At 36.6% G+C, this 22,752-nt stretch overlaps 5 protein-coding genes across 5 annotated transcripts; 2 read left to right on the top strand and 3 right to left on the bottom strand.

Annotated features, from left to right (window-relative positions):
- The first annotated feature begins 1,298 nt into the window (after positions 1-1,298).
- LOC121755547 (squamosa promoter-binding protein 1-like) lies at positions 1,299-2,934 on the top strand. The gene is made up of 2 exons (XM_042150858.1): positions 1,299-1,689; positions 2,541-2,934. Exons 1-2 carry the CDS (start codon positions 1,394-1,396, stop codon positions 2,755-2,757), a joined length of 513 nt encoding a protein of 170 aa, XP_042006792.1. The 5' UTR covers positions 1,299-1,393; the 3' UTR covers positions 2,758-2,934.
- Positions 2,935-4,797: 1,863 nt separating this feature from the next.
- Positions 4,798-8,809, top strand: LOC121753855 (mitotic checkpoint serine/threonine-protein kinase BUB1-like). Its single transcript, XM_042149119.1, has 14 exons — positions 4,798-4,940; positions 5,037-5,187; positions 5,475-5,632; positions 5,720-5,810; positions 6,056-6,166; positions 6,251-6,338; positions 6,895-6,998; positions 7,087-7,158; positions 7,236-7,325; positions 7,404-7,561; positions 7,666-7,726; positions 7,815-7,949; positions 8,184-8,305; positions 8,390-8,809. The coding sequence occupies exons 1-14, from the start codon at positions 4,858-4,860 to the stop codon at positions 8,577-8,579; spliced, it is 1,614 nt and encodes a 537-aa protein (XP_042005053.1). The 5' UTR covers positions 4,798-4,857; the 3' UTR covers positions 8,580-8,809.
- A 1,348-nt stretch (positions 8,810-10,157) lies between these two features.
- LOC121756017 (toMV resistant protein Tm-2 netted virescent-like) lies at positions 10,158-10,745 on the bottom strand. The gene has a single exon (XM_042151470.1). The coding sequence runs from the start codon at positions 10,743-10,745 to the stop codon at positions 10,158-10,160; it is 588 nt and encodes a 195-aa protein (XP_042007404.1).
- Positions 10,746-11,894: 1,149 nt separating this feature from the next.
- Positions 11,895-17,429, bottom strand: LOC121756331 (protein DETOXIFICATION 21-like). The gene is made up of 9 exons (XM_042151845.1): positions 17,273-17,429; positions 15,218-15,504; positions 13,913-14,454; positions 13,353-13,439; positions 13,119-13,175; positions 12,805-13,043; positions 12,442-12,560; positions 12,176-12,262; positions 11,895-12,079 (listed from the first exon to the last, which is right to left on the bottom strand). Exons 2-9 carry the CDS (start codon positions 15,473-15,475, stop codon positions 12,023-12,025), a joined length of 1,446 nt encoding a protein of 481 aa, XP_042007779.1. The 5' UTR covers positions 15,476-15,504; positions 17,273-17,429; the 3' UTR covers positions 11,895-12,022.
- A 3,501-nt stretch (positions 17,430-20,930) lies between these two features.
- LOC121756016 (extensin-like) lies at positions 20,931-21,377 on the bottom strand. Its single transcript, XM_042151469.1, has 2 exons — positions 21,372-21,377; positions 20,931-21,278 (listed from the first exon to the last, which is right to left on the bottom strand). The coding sequence occupies exons 1-2, from the start codon at positions 21,375-21,377 to the stop codon at positions 20,931-20,933; spliced, it is 354 nt and encodes a 117-aa protein (XP_042007403.1).
- Positions 21,378-22,752: the final 1,375 nt, after the last annotated feature.

Here is a 22,752-nt window from a genome sequence, read left to right as displayed (position 1 = left end):
GAAAGGAGCCCGCTTTGACAGACGAAATTTGAGATCGAACTAAGAGTGGTGGCCAACACATAGTGGTGGCCAACACATAGTGGTGGTCTGAGAAATAAGCCAGTCGATTTATGAGGACGATGCCCCTTAATAGGGGTTGATTGTTACGGAGTTCAATGTCCCACATCAGCAAGTGACCAATGAAGATGATGACTCTTTGACTCTTAAATGGTTTAATTGTTACGAGGCTCTAGTGTCTCACATCTGTCTCACATCAGATCTATAAGCAATAAACATGGGAGTTCTAGAATAAATGCTCTCTCTCTCATGATAATTGATATACTAGTGTTCCGAGGTAAACGCACTTGTTTGGTGAGATTGAGTGTTAATAAATAGATTGTTATGTATTACGACGCCAATACTAACATTCTTCAGTGCATTCGAATCCTCAAATTATGTGTCTTTGATCCTCAATTAAACCAATCGTTATACACCAATACAACTATACATGTACTCCTACAAGATGCTTTCAATGCATTACAACAAGATGTATAAAACCGACAACCCCAAAAGGCCAAAACCTTTTCTCATGACACATTATGGGACTTACATAAATTTATCCATGATCCTATAATGCAATACTCCAATAATTGTGTGTAGTTGAAGCTTATGAAGAAGATATATATACATTACTAGTATACACACATATATATACATGATTAATCAATTCACAACCCATAAGAAAAAGCATGAAAACGCCATGGACGATAGAAATCCCACGTCGTTTTCCTTGATGTGATCTTCTACTCACTCACTAGGTAGCTTCCCCACATACACAACAATAGAGATAGATGCCTTGTTCTTGACATTCCACATCACACACACATATACTTATACGGTAATTTGTCAAAATAATTGTGAAGTTTCATCCAATTTTGGTCTATCCCCAATTTTGAAAGTCAGTCAGAAAAACCTTGAAATTTGGATTTGTTCTCAATTATCCCCAAAAATCAGATCGCCATGTGTAACACATTATTGGTGTTTTCAATGAAAAAACGTCACTCTATGATTCATTGTTTGTCATATCATATATAATTTCACCAATTTTTTTTTCGTGGAAAATTTGCGAACAAATCTAAATATTATAGTTTCATTGATTGATTTTCAAAGTTGTCACATGACATACTAGAATGTGACCAAAATTCATGATTTTCACAACAACCAATGCTAGTACACACACATAATTATAGAAAATATATTTTTTTTATTATAGAAAATATATTTTTTTTATTATAAAAAAAAGAATGGAAATTGTGGTCCTCAAGCATCTAACCCCATCACCCCACCTTTCCTCTCAAAATTCCCATCACCCCACCACCCAACACTAACATTTGATCACTACTATTTATTTTCCATGAACATGATGAATGAAGGCAAGCCCATGAAGGGGAAGATGATGAAGAGAGACTGCGCCCCCGCCTCAGACGATGATGACGTGGCGCCTGAGGACGACAAGAGGAAGAGGGTCGCCGGCGCCAAGAAGGCCGCTGACGTGGCATCCATGAAGAGCTGCCAGGCTGAGAAGTGCTCCGCTGATCTCGCCGCCGCCAAGGCTTACCACCGCCGCCACAAGGTCTGCGAGCTCCACGCCAAGGCGCAGGTCGCCGTCGTCGCCGGAATCCGCCAGCGCTTCTGCCAGCAATGCAGCAGGTTTTTTTCCCTTTTTTTCCATTGGATTTAATCTTTTTTTCTCTCTAACTAAGTTATAAGTATTGATTTAATTGTTTTACTACTGCATGAATTATTAATTTTATTTACTAATGCATGAATTCTTGAAATTTTGATTTTGTAATTGATGTATTTATGTGTGTAAATGCTTTGGTTTCTAATATAGATAATTAGTTTTTTAAATAATCTTTTAAAGAAATTCCTTAATAAAATTGTTTGTTAGTGTTTTTTAGTGAGTCAAATTCCTTAAAAATATAAGTAAATATGAACTAAAAAAATAGTGGAATGGGAGTATGATTTTAGTATATATTATTAGTTTAAATGAGAGTTGAATGAATCCAAATGACAAATGAGATTTCTATTGTTGGATTAAGGGAGTAGTAAGTTATGATGCTTTCCATAGTATTTATTAGTACTATATAAAAGTTACTACTACTTTGGTAAAAATGATTGTTGTTATGAAAAATGTTACTTTTAGTGGTCTTGTCTCGGTATAAATATTTGGATGATGTTATTATCAAATTACCGGTGCCGGAAGTGTGATTGGAATGAAATTGCCCAATATGGGCATTAATTAGGCTAGAGATTGACATTATCATTTTATTATAATCAACGGTGGATCTAGATGGGGTGGGCCCCACCAATCATCTGTGATCCGGGTCGAAAAATACCATTAAATTATGTCTTTCAAGAGTCATCGATCACCATTAAATGGCCGCACCCATTTTTGCCTTCGGGCTCTAGCGACGACCTTCTTTGTTGTGTTGGACTATTTTTTCTTATCCACCAGTATCTCGAATATCTTAACATACCCATGCGATTTTACGGCGCAGGTTCCATGAGCTCTCGGAATTTGACGAGGCGAAGAGGAGCTGCCGGAAGCGGTTGGCCGGCCACAATGAGAGGAGGAGGAAGAATCCGGGAGACGGAGAAGGGTCTACGAGCGGCGGCGGCGGGAAGGAGATGGTGTGTGGGCAAGTGGATGATAGAGGGAGGATTCAAATGACTGTCCAAGAAAATTCAACCTACAAACATTTCCATGTCCGATAATTATTAATCTCACCGAGCTCCCTCTCTTCTGTCATTAATCCTCATCATGATATGTTATTAAGTGATTAAAGACTTAATTAATTAGTATGTCTTTTATTTATTTTATGAGGTCTAGAGTTATGTACTATAATTTTGAGATCTATAATGGGCTATCTCTAATTCTCTATTGTTTGTTAAGACTTGTATATGATTATTAGGGATGTCAATTGGGCTAACCCGTTCGGGTTCGGGCCAATCCACTTGGGTTGTCGGGCTATTTGGGTGCGGGTTATTCGGGTTGTGAATTTTTCGGGTTAAAATTTTCCGCCCTAACCCTAAATCATCATGTTTCGAGCTAACCCACAGGCTATTTGGGTTTAAAGTGATTTTATGGATTGCTTTCTATCCAATCCAATATTCTAACTTATAAAAAAACAGATTGTCGCAAATAGTAAAGTATTATCAAAGTGATCAAGAGAAAAAAATAATAGCAATTGAAAATTGAAAAAAAAAATACATAAACATATCGCTAATTAGTAGCATACGTGAATCCGACACAATTAAATAGAAACCATGCATTTCAAAGGGGTTGAATGACATTCTTAATTGTATACCCAAAAATAAATTCTAAGTAGTTGAAAAAGATAGTACAGATAAACTTTATGGGGTTGAATGACATTCTTCTACATCAATAACTTTTGAAACTTCAACCGGATCATTGTCTTCGAGAGGAAAAACGTAATGCAGGGTTTAATATGAGTAAATATTAATAACATCTATATTCCATATAACACTAACTTTCAATTTGAGAGAGAAGACATAATTACCATATATACTTCATATAAATGTTGCGTTTAATATTGTAATTATCATATATATACTTCATGTAAGTATATAACCTAAAATTTTAATTATATTTTTATTTTAAATGCTTAACCCATTGGCTAACCCGCAACCCACCCGGGCCAGCCCGCATAACCTGCCGACCCGAACGGGTCAGCCCATGTAGCCCTATTTTGTATCTGGGTTGCGATTTTTCGGCCCTAACCCTATGATTTTGTCGGGTTATTCGGGTCGAACCGAGGGTTTCGGGTTAGATTGAAATCCCTAATGATTATGATATGGTGTATTACTCAGATTTTTGGGTATATAAATATTCTAATTATTTAACATTATGTGGAGTAGTACTATATCTTGATGGATGACTTAAACATCCATGCCCTTTATCTACGTCTTTTTGTCAATTTATTTATTCCCATTTTATAATAATAATAATAATAATAATAATAATAAAGTTAATTAACACCAAAAAATATACAAATTCAAAATCATTACCAACTCACCCTCTATTATTATTGCACTTTTGAAATTCAAAATCATTACCAACTCAAACAACATTTAAATGACACAGTCACAAAATTATAATATTATACAAATCAGTATACTTATTGATAATTTTCTTTCATAATTTTGAATATATCATAATTATTTTAGCTTTAAAGGACAACTACACCATTTTCACATTGGTTTAAGAAATCTAAAGGATTTAATTGGTTCTAAGCTCTCATTTTTAAGAAGAGTTCTCAAAGACCACCATAATATATGTAATATACTTATGATCATAATAGTTAGAAATTATATTTATGATCATAGTCATTTTGTATTATTATCAATATTTAAAAGCAATGGAGGCATTGGAAGATGGGATTCTGACAGCCAGTGGATCTTGCTGCAATGGAGGGGTACATCTTGCTGCAATGAGTCTGGGTTCGAATCTCACTGCTGTCGTGTAGTTGCTTCCATCTCTCAGGCACAAATGTGAGGCGTTGGGAGATGAGCTTCTGACAGCCAGTGGGTTAAGGCCTCCCCCTTAACGGGCTACTACGTACCCTGATTGAACCCCCTCATACGATGTCGGACCGGAGTGTGGGGCCGCCAAGGCGACGGAATCGCCTTTTTTTGCTGCAATATTAAAAAGCAAATGAGGCCTAGGGGTTTTTAAGTAATTAAGATAACTGCAGGGACCAAAAAGAAAGAAAGGTACTCCCGCTTGATTTCACATTTCAAATATTCAAACACTCATTTCTCCTGCTTCACGTCGGAGGAAGAATCTGAGAAATCATGGCCGTCGTTTCCACGAATTCCGGCAACGTTAGCGGCGTATCCTCTTCCGCTGCCGATGATCCTATCTTACCTTCGCTCCAGTGAGTCATCTGCTTTGTTCACTTAAAATTTTATGCACTTTTGTCATACAGATTTGCAGTTTTCCCCAATTTATTTGTTTTTTATACGAATTCAAGGTCTATTTATGAGGCATTGCGAAGTCAAAATTCGAGCGACCAAATCAATTTTGCGGATTTCGATGCGCTAGTTGCGAATTGCATTAATAGCTTCAAGTCCGATCCGCGGTATCGAGACGACATCAGATTTCTCAAGATCTGGTTCCTCTATGTAATGTTTAGCCTATTTTTTGTCAATCGTTTTGATTTCTCTATTTTGTGGTTTTATGTTTTTGGTTTATTATAATTTGTATATTATTCATTTCAGCTGAATATACACTCTTATTAAGTGATTTTATGAATTGTAAGATATTTTTGGTTAAGTTGAATTCGCACTTTATGGATTAAGTTCGTGATCTGATGCAACAGAAATGCTGTTGGATAAATGTGCTAGTTTCTGATGTAAAAAATGTGCCTCTCTTTTTTGAGAATATTCATGTTCCTTTGTATACTTTCTAGATGGATGGTAGCTCAGATTATGAAAGAGTTTTTAAGGAAATGGAGGAGCACAGGATTTGTGTACGCAAAGCACTGCTTTATGAATCATTCGCTTTGTTTCTGGAAGCGAAAGGCAAACTGATAGATGCTTGTATGATTTATCATCTTGGCATCTCAAGGTTTATTAACTTGTCATTGACATTGATAGTTTAATAGTATGATTTTTTTTTATATTCCACTATATTAAAGGTGTTCTTGCTTATCAGAAATGCTGAGCCACTGGGGAGACTTAAAAAAGCTCAGGTTCTATTTCTCGAGAGGATGTCTGAAAGGGTATCTAACGAATCATTTCAAAAGGTATGACAGAATTCATTCATCCTATCCTGTTCAGACACTATACTAAAGACTACAGAGGAAAGGGAATTACCTTTTTTTTTGAAGTAACAAATTTTCTCATAGTGTTTGGTATTGATGCTTACAAGCAAGTCTGTAGTTTAATTTACTACGGAGTATTTTATTTACTTATATACTCACTAGAGAATAATGTCTGTTACAAAGATAAGAAAATATTGACAAATCAGGTTCTTTTCACCTTTGGACAGATGAAAAATGGTGTTTCTGTAGAGGACGGAGAGAATTTTGTTAATCCATGGTCTGTCTCAACCCTCAAAAACCTACTGCAGAAGATGAACTCTAAAGTTGTACAATATGAGGTGAGGCCTTTCATCTATGAGTGTACATGAAGTTTCATGTGTAAATGTTTTCAAGGTATCTAAAGAAAATTGCATATTTTTTAGGGATACCTATCAAGTAATAAAGCATATCCTGGAAAAGTTGCGTTATCCACCTTGCAGAAATCAGCTAAAAACAAAAGCATCAATATAGGTAAGCATTTTTTTATAAAATGCATGATTGACATAAGCATCAATATTCTGTTCTTAAATGTTTTTGTATGTTGATTTGATTCTCTATCTGTCTCTAATGGCTAATTTGATTTAGCTGCATATGCATATGCTAGTATTGGAGCATATAGAATAACACCAAATGCCCTGCCTGGTTGTTGGCTATACAATGGTTCATGCTTGGTCCACCTGGGGTTGTACCAGAAATATTAGATGCAATGTCTATAAATGGTTCTTGGTTAAGCTACTTTGAGGCAGGACAGTGAAAAGATGAAGTTACAAGCAAACCAAGGGCATCCAGAAGATGGAGGTTATAGTATTGTCTATACAGACAGTTGATCTTAGGATAGTGAATCAACACAGATTCAGTGGTAGCAATAAAATTCTTTAATGAACCACTATGTTCTTGGTCTTGAGTGGTTTAAGCATGCATGGTAGCTGCTATATGCTGATATTTGTACTCTACCAAATTACCAATCCTGTCATAATATTCCTTCCGCTGTTGACTTCAGTCTGGTTTTGATTCGTCATGCCTGAAGGGGGAGAAAATTATCAGATCAAAGGGTGTGCAGGCCAGGGTGGCTTTGCTCAGGTGTTCAAAGCATATGTGGACAGCAGCCCTGATCATGTTGTTGCCCTTAAGGTAGTTGTAATGCTCATTCCAGCTTACCATATAGATTTCAATCTAGGGTGATCACTCCCCCTTGTCTGAAGCTTCCATTTTCTTACAGATTCAAAAGCCACCATTTCCTTGGGAGTTTTATATGTACCGTCAACTTGATATTCGGATTCCTGAAAAAGAAGTATGTAAATACAGTAAGAACAATTTCTATTAGTATCTATTAGTCGTAACTCTTAATTAATGTTTTCTGGTTTTCAGAGGAAGAGTTTTGGCTTTGCTCACACATTGCATCTCTATTCTGACTATAGCGTATTGGTCACTGATTATTTTTCTCATGGGACTCTACTGGTTTGTATCTACTTGTTTTCATTCTTTTGTAAATTTGAAGTGTTTACCTAATACTTATTCCTATCCAATCATCTGCAGGATGCCATAAACTCTAATGATGTTATAGGCGGGTCCATGGACGAAGTATTATGCATTTATTACACCATTGAGATGCTTCAAATCCTAGAAACTCTGCATTGTGCTGCAATGATCCATGGCGACTTCAAACCTGATAATTTGCTCATACGATATTCTAGGTAATTGGTGATATTTTTCTTATCAAACTGGAGTATTTCTTTTAGACATGTTCAATCATTTCAGTGTTATCTAATTCTACAACTATGATAATATACAATGGTAGGGATGATCCAACGGAGGATGTAAACGATTTCCGCCTTCGAGCTGGAACATGGGGCGATCAGGTTATTTCTAGATATCTTTGCAATAATACATTCACATAGTAACATATTCCCATATTATCAAGTTTCATGATTCCATTCCATAATTCAGGGACTATGCCTTGTGGACTGGGGAAGAGGTATAGATCTGAGCTCCTTCCCCGAAGGCACCAAATTCATGGGTGATAGCAGAACTTCAGGCTTCCGCTGCATCGAAATGCAAGAAAAAAGACCTTGGACATTTCAGGTATATATTATCCACAAGGCTATACATCTGCTGATTATTCATGTCTAGCCATATATATATATGCTACAAAATATTCATGATAATCAAACACTTGTACTTGAATATAATCACAAACATTACATGAAGATGATGCTGTTTATGCACAAGGTTCTACATCTATATTGATGTCTAGCCATATATACATGCTACATTTATACAATTCATGACAATGAACATGTTCGGATTGAGTTGTAGGTGGACTTGTATGGCCTGTGCGTTATAGTTCACATGATGCTACACAACAAATACATGGAGATTGAGAAGAGTGCATCTCCAGAAGGAGGCTTCCATTACCAGCCCAAAGCACATTTCAAGCGGTCCGTGCAAACTGTTCACTCTCTTCGTTTCACCTTCCAACACGTTGTTGTGAATCCATGAGCAACACTTGTTTGTTTGTTTAGGTATTGGAACGTGGATCTCTGGAAGAACTTGTTTGCAAAGCTACTGAACTCCCATCCAAATGAAGATCACAGGAAATTACTGCAGTCTCTGAGGGAGTCATTACAGGACTACATGTGCTCGGATCAGAAGCTTATCAAGAAGTTGAAGGAATTACTAGTGAAACAAAGAATATCTTTGTGTTCATCTTAGGACAAACGTGCAATGATAATTAGTCATATCACTGTGCTTGTTGTATTTAGTTTTTATTTGGGATGCAACGAAGTTGTTTACGCTGTTAGTAAGGTTTTGATCTTGTGTGTGTGTGTGTGTGTGTGTGTTTTGTAGAGCATATTAGATGCAAAGTGCATTCTCTATATGTTTTCATCAAAGTTATAGTAATATATACAGGTGAGTGAATGGAATCTAACAATTTCAGTTTATATTCGTAGTTTTGAATTCCACAATATGATGTGACTGGACGAACAAAATATTTGAATGGAAGTTATTAGGGACTGAGGAGACGCAGAATCAAATTACTGCTGGTGAGACCCTCTTCTTGAATCTCATTCTTGAAGCTCTCAATTGTTTCCTCGTCACCCTGAAAATACACAGTAAGTCGAAGGCTCTCATTAGCAAGCTCCACTTGTTCCACCAATGTTCTCATTGCTGAAATGGTGGAAGATGTGCTGCAAAATCTCAAACCAATGTATTCGAGCGTTGCTATCTCTCCCATGTCCGAAGGGAACTCAATCAGTTCAGACAAGTCTCGTAGACGAAGATCTTCAAGGACTGGAAAATGGGATCTGTCAGCATTCCAACAAACTAAATCACTACAACCATAAATCATCAAGGTTCTCAAGTGACAGAACTTGCCCTCAACGGGTGTCCAAACAGATCCAGCGACTGAATTTGGAAACAACGAAAGCATTTCAAGATGGGGTAATGATCCAACCATCACTGTCAACTCTTCCCAATTGACACCACAACCACTTAACCGCAGCACCTGAAGAGAACTTGGGAAAGTGAGGCTCGTAGCGAACTCACGCCACTTGGAATTGCCATCAAACTGCAATGCTAGGTTTTGCAGCTGATGGAAGCAGCCAAGATTTCAGGAACAGTAATACCAACTCACTTCATCACAATAGGATAACCGTAGTTGTCTGACATTGGGGATTCTCTTGCAAACCTCTTCACTAAGCCTGAAATTCTCCACTTTGAAAAGTGTGTATAGATTTCTCATAACCAACTGATTTGCTTGATCCATAGGAAGCGGATCAATGAGACAAATCGTGTCGACCTCAATCTGCCTAAGCTGTAGCATCTCCCAAATCCCATACGGTGCAAACACTTTCGATTGATCTGGTACAATAATTGTTAATATTTGCAGATTCCAAAGCAATGATATCGACGAGGGAAGATAATAAAGAACAGGGCGGGGGATATAAACAAGATCCACACTAAGATACCGCAAGTTAACTTGCTGGAAAACAGACTCACTTGTTGATGTCGTAACAACCTTACTCAATGTTCTCAACAATTTCAAGTCATACAGAATGCTTATATCGTAATGACCTTCATTGTGTATCAGGCAACGGACTGGAGCATCCGAGGTTATTGTTTCAGGATTCACCTCTCCACTGATTACAACTCGGCGCTCCCTAGTTATGGCTACTGAAGTTTCCAACACAGAAAAAAACTCCTCTTTCTTGGCAGTCTGTAGGCACATTTCTCTTACTAGATCATGTACTTTAAATGAAAGCATGGCTCCCTTATAGTCCAATCTATCCACTAAATGAGATTTCTGATACGAAGATCCCATAAATAATCAGCTGCAGCCTCTTCCAATATGTGATCATCAAAATGTTGTATAAATCCTTCAGCAATCCAAAGTTTAAGAACATCCTGCGCGTAAATCTCTTCACCTTCTGGAAATGCTCCAAGGAGTAGGAAACATGGCTTTAGATGAGCAGGCAAGTATCGATAACTCAAAGATAATACATTCAAGCATTGCTCAACGTTCCCTATAGAATACAAAATTGATTGTGCAACATTCTCCCAGTAGGCTAGAGCCGTTGGGGACTTCCTGAGATGGCCTCCGACAACAACAATTGCTAGGGGAAGTCCTTTGCACCGTGCTACTATCTTCTTTGCAGTCTCCTCCAACTCAGGAGGGCAACCTTGCTGCTCTGCAAATGCATTTTGACAGAATAAATCCCAACTACTGTCTCCATCCAGAAAACTCATTGCAACACGATAATCGCCCAAGTGATTGGCTACATTCGCATTCCTCGTTGTCACAACAACTCGGCTTCCATTGTTTGTATCCGGAAACAAGGATTTCACATTCATATCATCCCAGGCTTTGAGGTTCCACATATCATCTACAATGGTTTATTCCCTTTTGTAAGGGCATCCACAATGGGACGGATGTCCCGGTGGACATCCCGAGACTTCCCACTACACTGCCACGTCATAAGGATATCTCACTGCACAATGACGGACATCCCCAAGGACATCCTGACGGACATCCACAAAAAACAATAAAAAATCGGGACGTCCGCCGGGACTACCGTCCCCGAAAGCCGCGGAACTCCGGTGTCCGCAGCGGACGTCCGTATCCGTATGCATGCTGCCTAATGGCGGACGTCCCGCACGGACGGTCCGACGTCCGCCGGAACATTCACCTTTGTGGATGCTCTAAAAGCAAATAGTACAATATTATTTATATCGATTAAGGGACGGTTATCAATAGCTAACTAATTAGCAATCCAAAATTAAGATTTAAAATTATCCTAAAATTTAAAATTTACATAATCATCTCGATTTAAATTATTTTTCGCAAAAAAATATACTCCCTCCGTCCCCTAAGAATATACAAATTGGGTTCGGCACGAGTTTTAATGCAAAATTAGGAAAGTAAGAGAAAGGTAGAGAGAAAAAGTAATTAAAGTATTGTTAGCGGAGAATGGGCCCCACCTCCATTAGAGTGAAAAGAGTTTCTAAAATTGGAAAGTGCTTTTTCTTGTGGGATGGACTAAAAATGATAGAGTGCATATTCTTGTGAGACGGAGGGCGTATCAAATTAAAGGTAATTTTATAAGGATTCTAACGAGATCTCAATTGCATATGTTCCGACGACACTCGGATGATGAAATTTGATGATTTTTATTTTAGTTTTTGTATATATTGATAAGTAGATTTTTTATCAACAAATATATCAAAAAATCTCAATATAATGCATGTAAAAACTCAATAAAACTGTGTTTATATTTTCATGTACTTGTGTTGAAATACTCATGTCATTGTGTTGATATTTGTAATAAATACACTATGTTGATATAAAAAACACGAAAAATATGATATGATAACAGAATGACGATCTTACCCTTTTGTAGATATTGTCTACTATTTATTAAAATTCGTAAGATTTAATCTCATTCACTCATTTTTAAATTTAAGAGGGAAGATTTGGTCTTGATTTTGGATTATAATTTATGATACTATAAGCAATATAAGAGGACCCACTTAATTAATACTCCATATTTAGCATTCTCGAATTAATAAACTACAAAAAAATACTGTATTATTTAAAAATCATAAGCATTTCCTGGAACCACCATTCATCAAGCCCTTGGATCTCTAATCCCACATCATTAATTTTGTTCATCTTTCACGAGCCATCTGTTTACTCTTCCTTGAGCCACCTCCACCTTTACCACACAAACATTAAGATCAATAAAAAATTGTAAAATATTTTTTTTACAGAAAATATTGTTAAAATAGTTCAATCAAGAGGTATCTCTGACCTGGTTCTCCCAATTGGTTCTATAAGTAATCCAAACTAGTACGAGAGACTGAATGAGCACGCCTATCATCATCCCGATCCAAACGCCCTACAAAACAAGTGCATTTTGTAAGACACAATGTGAAAAAAGATGATTTTTTTAAAAAAATAATTAATGAAAAATAAAATTGTAATGTTACACGTAAATTTTGAGAAGAAGATCTCAAAACAACGTCGTTTGGCATCCTTGTCAAAAAATTTAGATAAAGGATTGAGTCGAGGACATACTTCAACTCCCCAATCGAGGAAGTATAGAAGCACAATTCCAACAGGAAGCCCAATAATATAGTATGTGGTCAGGTTCACCCATGCAACCGTACCCTGCCATCCGGATCCTATTGCAACACCTGCCACGTATACATATTTTCCGATTGTCAGAATAACACATTTAATTTAGGTATAAAATTAATGCACTCAACGTATAAAGTATCACCAGCATTATAAGAACACTGAAATGTACTTTATGACGTTGAGTGCAGTTAAGTGGAGATACTTTATACGTTCAGTGCAGTCAGTTCTCATGACTCTCCAATATTGCACTCATGTCATTCACCGTAAATCTTCACGATCAAAGGGGTAACAGATGCTAACCGGAAAGAGCCGGTTGGACACTGTTGAGGAGTATGGAGAAGGCCAACAACGGTCCCATGTGATCCACCGCCGCAGAGACCTCCTCGCTATCGGTGAATAGGTAAGCCACGCGCCGCCTAAACACCAGAAACACAACAAACAACACTAATCCTATGCTGAAAGACGTGATCACAATCGTCGCGATCGAGAATTTTGCAGCTTTCGAGTTCCCTGCTCCGAGCTCGTTCGATATCCGAACACTAAGAACGGTCGAATCCAATAATCAATCAGTACCATTTTTATAATAAAACACACACAATAGAGTAGTATGGTACCTTGCTGCAGCCATGAAACCGAGAGATATCATCAATTCCCAACCATTAATATTGAGGCTATAGAAAAGATGCAACAAGCTATTAGATCTCGACTCGATTAAAGTTCGTTAGCTAGATAAGCCCGGGGCTCAGCCCAACAAGCTTAAAATTGAATACGAGAATGTTAATATTTAGTTCGATTCGATTCGATTATACTATTATAGAATTTGGGAAAATAAAATCAAGAACTCTCACCATATAGAGAGGGCATCAATAGCCACCTCAGCATTTGTCATGTTTCCTGTGAGAAGGATAATCACAGGGTAGTACCACACTTCAAGGCTGCCAAAGAAAAACACAATCTAATCATCATCAACATCTCAAAATAGCCTTAAAACACACACACACACACACATATTCATTCTTAACACGTGTCAATGCCAATGTCGATAATATCAGTGTCAGTGCCAGAGTCAAAAATTTCGCTATAAGTAAATAACATTAAGATCAAAACTCATCGCATCGTACTATTCTAATAGTACGATGCATAACATCAAAAATTTTAGATTAAAAGCCAATTTGGGGGTGCTCGAGCCCACCAACTCCCCATATTTGCTAAAGCAGAGCCAAGGACTTGACCCTTTGGCTCCGCTTTAACAATTATCTTTATTATTATTATTATTATTATATTTTATTTACATTGTATTAATTCTATATTTCCCTCCAATGTTTTATATATGTGTTTAAATATAATTTGACAATCTATTTTTAAAATCCTAGCTCCGCCTCTTGCCTCGATCTGTGTGACAACTCACCAGAGCATGGCGCCGGCGGACAGAGAGAGCTTGAAGATGGGCCAGAGGTCTTTAAAAGCCAGCATCGAAAACCCCCTCCACGTCTGGGGGCAACCCCCGCAGGCGACAAACGCCAGCTGGCCGAGGTTGGGGAGCCAGAAGGCGACCACCGTGGAAACCATGGCCCCGGTGACCCCAAACTCGAACTTCATCGTGAGCAGCCACGACAGGAAGACGTGCAGGGCCAGCGAGGCAGCGGCCAGGTAGGCGATGATCATGTTCTTGCTCTGCGCCTGCAGGTACATCTGGCAGGTGTAGGCGAGGACGAACGAATACACCACCGGGATCATCCACGTGGCCATCGCCTGCGCCATGTCAGCGATCTCTGCCTCCTGGCCTAGCACTTTGAGGATAGGCGCCGTCAGGATGAAGAAGGGGAGGATGACCGTGGAGGCGATGATCGAGATGATCCACGAACGCTGGAGGTAGATTCCGAGCATGTGGTATTGTTGGGCCCCGTAGGCTTGCCCGCAGAGCGTCTCTAGCCCGTTTGCCATCCCTAGCTGCATTGCGTCCGACTTTCAGCATTTTCCATAAAATGTGCTCGGATGCTTCGAATACCCGTAAATTTATGAAAAAATTACCCAATTTAAACGTAAATAACGAAATGATGAGTCAGCTCGTCAGATTTTTAGGTTGTTCAACTCTAAATCTCAATTAAAATTTGAATCCACATAAAAAGTTCGTGAAATGAGCCATCATAACTATGTCAATTGAATAAGTGCGTAAGTGATGTCACGTTCTGATCTTACTCGACTGCTGAAATAATCGAATAAGTGATATCATATTTTGGTACTGATATAGTACTCCATTTGAGTGATTTTGCATTTAATAAGTGATTATTTTACTTTATCTCGAATTTGTTTATTACAAATGTATACGTTTATGTCACAGTGGTTGGGGACTATCTTAAAATATACTATGGCCAAATAAGTTAAATTTCTGATCACTCTCATGAATATGACCCTAATCATATTGAATAGAAATAAATCTATAATAAATAAAAAAAAGTTTCCTCTTCTCTCCCCTAATATTATGTTGAGTTCAAATCACTATGAAGTATCTATTTTTCTATAAAAAAGTGACGACTATCATCAACTTTGAACTCTAAATGAAATTGTTTAGAAATTGCTATGTTAAAAAAATGTTAATTTTCATAATTTTAATATAATTTTATTTTCATTAAAAAAATTAGCTAAAATGGAGTATTTGAACAATATCAATTGTGACTAAAGGATAATGTTGAATAGAGAGACACGAGCGTACCAGTACGCCTTGAGCGAATCTGACGAAGACGGTGAAGACGAGAGCGAAGGCGGCCAGCTCCTTCGATCCGACATGGCCGATGAAGGCTTGGCTGATCACGCCGGTTCCAAACGTCGTAAACCGGCAAAACATCGCCGGCGCCGCCACTATCCAAATTTTCTTGCTCTCAATCCATATTCGGTCACTTATTGAGCTCTTCTTATCTCCTCCTTCTTCAACGTTTCTAATCAGCAAGTTTTCGCTGATTTCGGCCGCCATTTACGAGAGCTTCGCCTCTTTTCCTAGCTCTGCAGGTCGAGAGAGTGATGCTAATCAGCCATAATGTGATTTATTCGTATTTATAGTACGAATACATATCGATTTTTTTGCTAGTGGTCACACGTTTTTATTTAAATAGTAGTACTATAGTTTTATTTATGCCTATAATTATGTGTTTGTTGGAGGCAACCAGCTCACTCGAATAAGTAGGAATGGTTAATACCAATAAATTTGAGCATTTAAATTCAAAATTCAAAAGTCTTAGGGCTCGTTTGATAAGAAAGATGTTATATAAGAAGATTTGCAAAGTAAAATAAGAAATGCGGGCTTCGTGTCACGATAAGCTCGTATGAGGATTTTTTCATTGTTGTTTGGTATACAAGAAATGGGACAGAATGCTATCCCACCAAATTTGTGATATACATATCTTTGTATTTTAAGGAAAAAATTGCGAACTTGGATGGGTCATAGAAGATAACACAGACTTACATGATAGGTTAACTATATTAATAACAATAATAATAATTATTATTTATTATTATTATTATGCAATAAGATCTCAAGAAGCATCTAAAATGTCATACTATTAGGATGTGTAACTATTATTATTATTATTATTATTATTATTTTTATTTTTATTATTATTATGCAATAAGATCTCGAGAAACATCTAAATTGTCATACTATTAGACTTTTGATTTTTGAAAACAGATACCTAATAATTTGTACTCTAACGAACTAGTCCAACTTCAATACCAATCATTGAAGATTGTAGATATATTAATTTAATCTAAATGAAAGTGATAAGATAATGCATCACAAATCTTTATAAAAATTAGAAGATAAATCAAATCATATATAATTGCAAGTCTTTATTTATTTTAAACACAAAGGGCAGATTCAATAAGTTTTGATGACTCAAAAATTTAAGTTTTGGTGTCTAATTTTTTCTTTTGATGCAAAAAAATCATCCAAGCCAATTGGTTCCCGAGCTGATGGTTCGACAAAACAAAAACCTAGAAGATATCTATCTTAAAACTAACATCAACTAACAACAAAACTAAACCCCAACGAAAACACATATATGTGTCACCAAACCAAACCTACTAAGATAATAGTCGCAACAAACACTCTATTAAATCACAAATCGTGTCTCGCGTCGACTTGAATTTCTCTTTATCTAATGTATAAAAGTACGGATAAATCATTCCCTTATGAGGCCTTTTTAAGGGGATGAGTGACTCAATTTTGTTATAGAGATAAGAGCAGACTCAAGTCGATGATGAATCTCTTTACCTTACGAAAGGAAGTCTGATCTTAATTCCGTCCCACATCGATGATGAATTCTTATATCTTGTTTTGTCTACTGATGATTACGATTTTCATTCCGACCCACACGTGCAAAGGCGTGTTAAATATCTAAATCTTTCCCATATCAACTTGGTGATGATCGTTTCTCATCTATATAAAAGCAGATAACGCTCCCCTCTCATGAGCCCTTTTAAGGGAGTGATTGACTTATTTCTAACACCACAACAAAACAACATAGTAGAAGCTACAGCCGACAACAAATTAAGTGGGAATTTAGCTAAAAAATTATCATGAGTATATATAAGATTGATTTTCACTGCAAACATTTACAAATGATGGATGATTCAACAAATTTTGACGTAAAAAAATGCTCTAATAACCTAAAACCAAACAACAACAAAACAACACCCTAACAAAAACACAGACGACCCCAAACCAAACCTACGACGATAGCTACCAGAGAGAGAGAGAGAGAGAGAGACTCACAGGAGAAGAGTGCAGATTTTGAGGTTGCTTGAAGAATTCGAAGAGGTGATCAATTAAACTGAACTTTCTAAATAAATGTTGATTTTGTAACAACTAAGAATAGTTCAAAATTGGATGACGTAGTAGAATAATGAACAGAAGAGAAAAACTACACAAATAATTGCATCATGTCAGCTGATATATTACTTTCGCAGATTCCATGATTTATTTTTTAATAATTTACTACAAGAAGATATGTAGATAGAGTTTTCTTGGTGTTGGAGGCATTCAATTGGGTCCACCACCTCTATTGCTATGGAACACATTTTTATCCCCATTACTTAATGTCTCAATATTTGTAGTAACTTTTACCAATCAAAAGCCCATACATGATCCAGGATTAAAATGCCGTGGGGTCGAAATAAATAATAAAATATAATAATATATATATTTATAAAGATACATTATAAATGAAATATATCTATTTTATATGTACTTCTACGATATTATGAAACTGTCAAAATTAGTTGCGAATATATCTTCTAGTTGCTATTGTTTTTGTTCGCCATTAGCATTAGAAGAGTTGATGGAAACTCGAGATTTTTTAAAAAATGAATACTCTATCCATCCCATAATATGAGTCACATTTGAAGTAGACATGAGTTTTAAGAAATGTAAATAATAGTGGGTAGGAAAAGTGAGTGGAACATGATGCCCACTTTTTTATATTGCTTTTTTATAATAAAATGTGAGTGAAGTGAGTTAGTGGAATGTGAGACCTATTTACCATTTATGATAAAAATGAAATGTGACTCTTATTGTAGGACGGACCGAAATGACAAAATATGACTTTTATTGTGGGACGAATTGAGTATCTATTAATCTAAAATAGAAGGTAACTAAAATCAATAACTAAAAGTAAAAGATAGATATTACTCCATCCGTCCCATAAAAATAAATACATTTTCATTTTGGAATGTCACATAAAATTATCTCCTTTTATAGTATTTCGTAACTTCCGTTTCTAGTAGATGAGCCACATTCTCCACTAACAATACTATAATTACTTTTTCTTTCCATTTCTCTCTTATTTTAACAATTATACATTAATTTCCGTTTCATTAATATTCATATTTTTATCGGACGGAAAGAATATCTATTAAAATTAGGTTAAAATTTATCGGTTACTACGATAATAAAATAAATTAATTAATAAAACATGACTACAAGATGTTCAATAAACTATACTCCTATAATATAATGCACCGAATCTTTTTTTGCACAGTTTGAATTAAAATTAATTTAGATACCGAGCAATCTTAGTTGTAATTTGTAAAGAAAGTATTAACCATTATAATAGAGATAAATTATTTATGAAGAAAGAATTCCCTGCATGTTTTAATTAAAATAAATGAAAAGGTCCAAACCTAAACACACGCATAAAAGATTTAGCAGTAGAGGAAATAACAACAGAGGTGCAAAAGCTGCGCGCAGCTTGAAGATGAATCATGGGGCAGAGTTCCGAACGCCGTGGGGTCGGGGGCCGTTGGGAGGAGTATTCCGGCAGTTCACCAGGGATGGCGGTGGGGTCGGCCGACCCCACTCGACCCCACCTCCATCCGCCGCTGCATGTGTCTAATCTATGATTTTTTTTCAAACATTTAATAAATTACAAATTTATAGTGCATTTGATTTTTCTCATGTCACGTTGTTATATTGGAATATTCTATGTAGAAAATGTCACGTTATGTATTTTTAGATAGGGATGTCAATGTAACCCGAACCCGCGGGCCGGCCCGAATAACCCGATAAAAATACAGGGTTAGGGTTGTAATTTCACAGCCCGAATTTAAAATCAGGCCATTCGGGCTGACCATTCGGGTTGTCGGGTTAGGCGGGCTGACCCGTTCGAGTTACGGCGGCCCGTCGGGTTGAAGGCTTCTGCACAACGAGCAATTTTTGTAACGGTCATAACTTTCTCTACAAAGCTCCGATTGAGGCGTGCAATATATCCACGCGAAGCTCTTTCGAAGACGAAGAGAATGATATGTATTAGAGGTTTATCAGACTTCAAAATCGCGATAAACATTGACTCAAACAAGGCTGCTGCACATCCACATATTTTGTGTACATTTTCTAATCCATTTTCTATAATTTCTCAACAAAGATGTAAACATACCAAAATATAGAAATATAATCAAAATCATCCAAGACAACCCTCTAAAACCATGCAAAATCCAAATATGTCAACCGACTATATAAGATCACGAAAAAAATCACGATGTGGTTCATGGATTCATAAATACTCGTATATAAAAGCTTTTTTTTAGTATATTTCCAATATAATATTGCAAAGTGTTTTGACGCCGCTTCGTCATTGAATTATGCGTACTTTGATGATTCTTAAAACAAAGATAACTTATTATTTGACTTATTTACAGCTGGAATAAATTAAATTTGACCAGTCATTATTCAAGAAAACTTAGAGTTACTCCAATTAGCTAGCATCTTGATAATTCACTCTTTAACAATTCAAAATATTTTTGTTACATCTACGATGCACCTCTAACGTTATGAAAATTTTATTTAATTTTCTACGAATTGATTTATGTTTGAATTTTGAAATAAAGTGTTGATTTATTTTTTAAATACATAAACATAAACATACTATTGATAGATATTTTGTAAATAATTATGTAATGAATAAGTTATTTAAATTTAAATAACTTAATCTTTTTTAAAATATTAAAGAAAATTAAAAATACGTATTTCATTGTTGAATGATTAATTAAAAATATGTATATAATTAAAGAAAATTTAAAATAAGTATTATTTTTTTGAAAATATTAAAAGAATTAAAAATACTCATTGGCCCGAATAACCCGGTGGGTTAGCCCGAAACCCGAAGGGTTAGGGTTAGGGTCGAACTTTTATAACCCGAAAAAATCATAACCCGAATAGCCCGTACCCGAATGGCCCGACAACCCGAACGGGTTGGCCCGATTGACATCCCTATTTTTAGATACGCATAATCTTACCATACATGCATGTTAAGTGGGTATAAGAGTATTTTCAGAATAAACATTTTCTGATAATATTACCCCAAGGAACAAATTAAAACCCTTATTTATGGATAAAATTGTGTGTAAAAAATGAAAATGAAGAGATATAATCGATTTTGAGTAAGTTAATGCTTACCAAAATCTTAAAAATGAAAAAGTAATTAATTAAACCTTAATTCAAACCATATACTATATATTAATAATATTATGTGTGTGTATAACATTCAGTTAAATCATACTAGCATTTAGTTGACTTTTAGTCATTTTCATAACTTTGGAAATTGAAAATAAAATCATACTTAAAAATATGAGTTAAATCATACTAGCATTTAGTCATTCAGTTAATTTTACTTTTTTCGCATTTATCCTAGTAAAAAAATGAAACTTACGTGACAAAATCAAATATGGCAACAAAACCACTTTATTTTAGATGAATCATCGTTGTTTTAACTTTTAACCAACATTCAAAAATCAAAATATAATGACTAAATCAGTGTCTTTTCAATTAACACTTAAAAATATAATGATATACTAGTATTGTACACAAGATGCACATATTTGATTTTGCCACAATAAATTAAAAAAATTATGAAATTAACTAAAAATCAACCTAAAAATCAAACGGGAGCCGGCGCCGGCATCTGAGTAGGCGGCGCGTGAGTTTGGGTTTGGGCGGTGGGGGAAGGTGAGGGCGAGTAATTGGAGGGCGGCGGCGCGTGAGCTGGGGTTATGGGTGAGGGCGAGTGGGGGAGTGGTAGAGAGTCTTTTTGAGCGGCGGGTGATGGAGAGTGAGACGGTGGGTGGAGCGGAGGCGCGTGAGATGGGGTTTTGGCGGATGGGGATAGAGAAGGGGCGGTGGAGGACGGCGCGTGGTGATCGGAGAGGACAACGTCGGTCAATTTTTGGCTGTTTTCGCATCGTTGGTCGTGGCCGCTGATGAAGAAGAAGGGGCCGGATCGAGTGAGCTAGAATTTTGAGTAGCCATCGGTAAGGGCACCCACAATGGGCGCCCGATGGCACGCCCGATGCGTGCCATCGTCCTTGGGCGCGCCCGATACCTCCATTGTGGGTGCCCGCCTTCGGGCGCACCCTATGCCCACGCCCTAAGCTTCGGGCGCGGAAGAAGCGCGGACGATCGTCCGCGCCATCGGGCACCATTGTGGGCGCGGCGGACGATGACACGCGTTTTTTATTTTTTTAAATGTTAAATTCGAAAATTTAATATAAATACCCCCTTCCGATGGCTACTCAAAATTCGGGCACCATTGTGGGCGCAGCAGAGGATGGCTACCGATGGCCTCTGATGAAGAAGAAGGGGCCGGATCGAAAATTTTGTATAAATTTAAACACAAAATATATTTAGAAGGAAGACCATAAGGTTGAACCCCCGACTTCACCTGAATCTGCAATTGTTTATAGTGATATTTCTTTCAAAACAAGAATGGAAATTTAGGATGCATATCTCACTTAAAAAAGATATTTACAAGTCAAATTCTAATGTTTCTTATTTAATGAATCTTGTTGATTATCACAAACATTCAGATAGAGAGAGTGAGACTAAAATAAAATTTAAAAAAAGAAAAGAAAAAAGGAGAAGAGAACACAAGCAACAACATCAATGTTCAACCATCATGTTCGCCCACGTGATACACGTGATTATGAGCAAGAGACAAATTTATTACTAATCCAAACAAGAACACAAGCAACAACATCAATGTAGATGCACAAACCACCATTTTTCTAAAGCAAAATTGGTCGTTTCAAAGGATTGGTTGAGGATTTGAGATTAATGTTGTTTTGAATTTTAAATGAGATGAATTTGTAGTGACGAAATAAGATAGAGTATTTAATTTGAAGTTGGAGGTGAGTTAATGAATCTTTACCATACTACAAAATCCAATTTATCTGTGTTGATTGAAATAAAGTTTACATTAATAGTATATTACCTTTGGTAGAAAACGATATTTATTGCTTGACTTTTGCTCTAATTTGATTTTACTTGGATCACTTTAAATGGTATGTAGTTATGAATTTGGCGTTGAATGGATTCATCAATATTTATTCAAAATACAAAACAATATTATTGAGAATCGAGAGTGAGGATTTGGGGCTTTCATGGAAAGATTATGTTAATTACTAAAGTTAATTCTGATGGACATATCAATTAAAATGAAATTTATCATAAATCAAGGGATTTTCATCATTTATCAAGGGACAACAAAAATCACAAAGCTTTGGATTAATTTCCCCTATGGGCCTAGCTCAAGTGATTGAGGAGGGTGGCAACGATACCGGACCATCCAGGAGGTCTTGAGTTCGAATCCTGGATGGCCTAACTTGGGATTAATTTCCCCTGTGGGCCTTTACAAGGCTGGTTGCCTTGGGGCTTGGCAAGCTAATGGGCCTGGAACCCGTCTCGGGTGGTGGCTGTTCACGGGC

Source organism: Salvia splendens, chromosome 11 (genome assembly GCF_004379255.2).
Source record: "Salvia splendens isolate huo1 chromosome 11, SspV2, whole genome shotgun sequence".
Classification (NCBI taxonomy): Eukaryota; Viridiplantae; Streptophyta; class Magnoliopsida; order Lamiales; family Lamiaceae; genus Salvia; species Salvia splendens.
The sequence above is the reverse complement of the archived record's forward strand: the minus strand, read 5'-3'. Positions and strand labels throughout refer to the sequence as shown.

What these genes read in the sequence shown, in the direction of transcription:
- LOC121755547 (XM_042150858.1), top strand. Translation starts at nt 1,394, where the DNA reads ATGAACATGATGAATGAAGGCAAGCCCATGAAGGGGAAGATGATGAAG. An exon ending in TTCTGCCAGCAATGCAGCAG is followed by an intron (nt 1,690 to 2,540) that starts GTTTTTTTCCCT and finishes TTTACGGCGCAG; the next exon opens with GTTCCATGAGCTCTCGGAAT.
- LOC121756017 (XM_042151470.1), bottom strand. Translation starts at nt 10,745, where the DNA reads ATGTGGAACCTCAAAGCCTGGGATGATATGAATGTGAAATCCTTGTTT.
- LOC121753855 (XM_042149119.1), top strand. Translation starts at nt 4,858, where the DNA reads ATGGCCGTCGTTTCCACGAATTCCGGCAACGTTAGCGGCGTATCCTCT. An exon ending in AAAGACCTTGGACATTTCAG is followed by an intron (nt 7,950 to 8,183) that starts GTATATATTATC and finishes ATTGAGTTGTAG; the next exon opens with GTGGACTTGTATGGCCTGTG. An exon ending in CCCAAAGCACATTTCAAGCG is followed by an intron (nt 8,306 to 8,389) that starts GTCCGTGCAAAC and finishes TTGTTTGTTTAG; the next exon opens with GTATTGGAACGTGGATCTCT.
- LOC121756331 (XM_042151845.1), bottom strand. Translation starts at nt 15,475, where the DNA reads ATGGCGGCCGAAATCAGCGAAAACTTGCTGATTAGAAACGTTGAAGAA. An exon ending in ATTGATGCCCTCTCTATATG is followed by an intron (nt 13,176 to 13,352) that starts GTGAGAGTTCTT and finishes TCTTTTCTATAG; the next exon opens with CCTCAATATTAATGGTTGGG. An exon ending in GAACCAATTGGGAGAACCAG is followed by an intron (nt 12,080 to 12,175) that starts GTCAGAGATACC and finishes TGTGTGGTAAAG; the next exon opens with GTGGAGGTGGCTCAAGGAAG.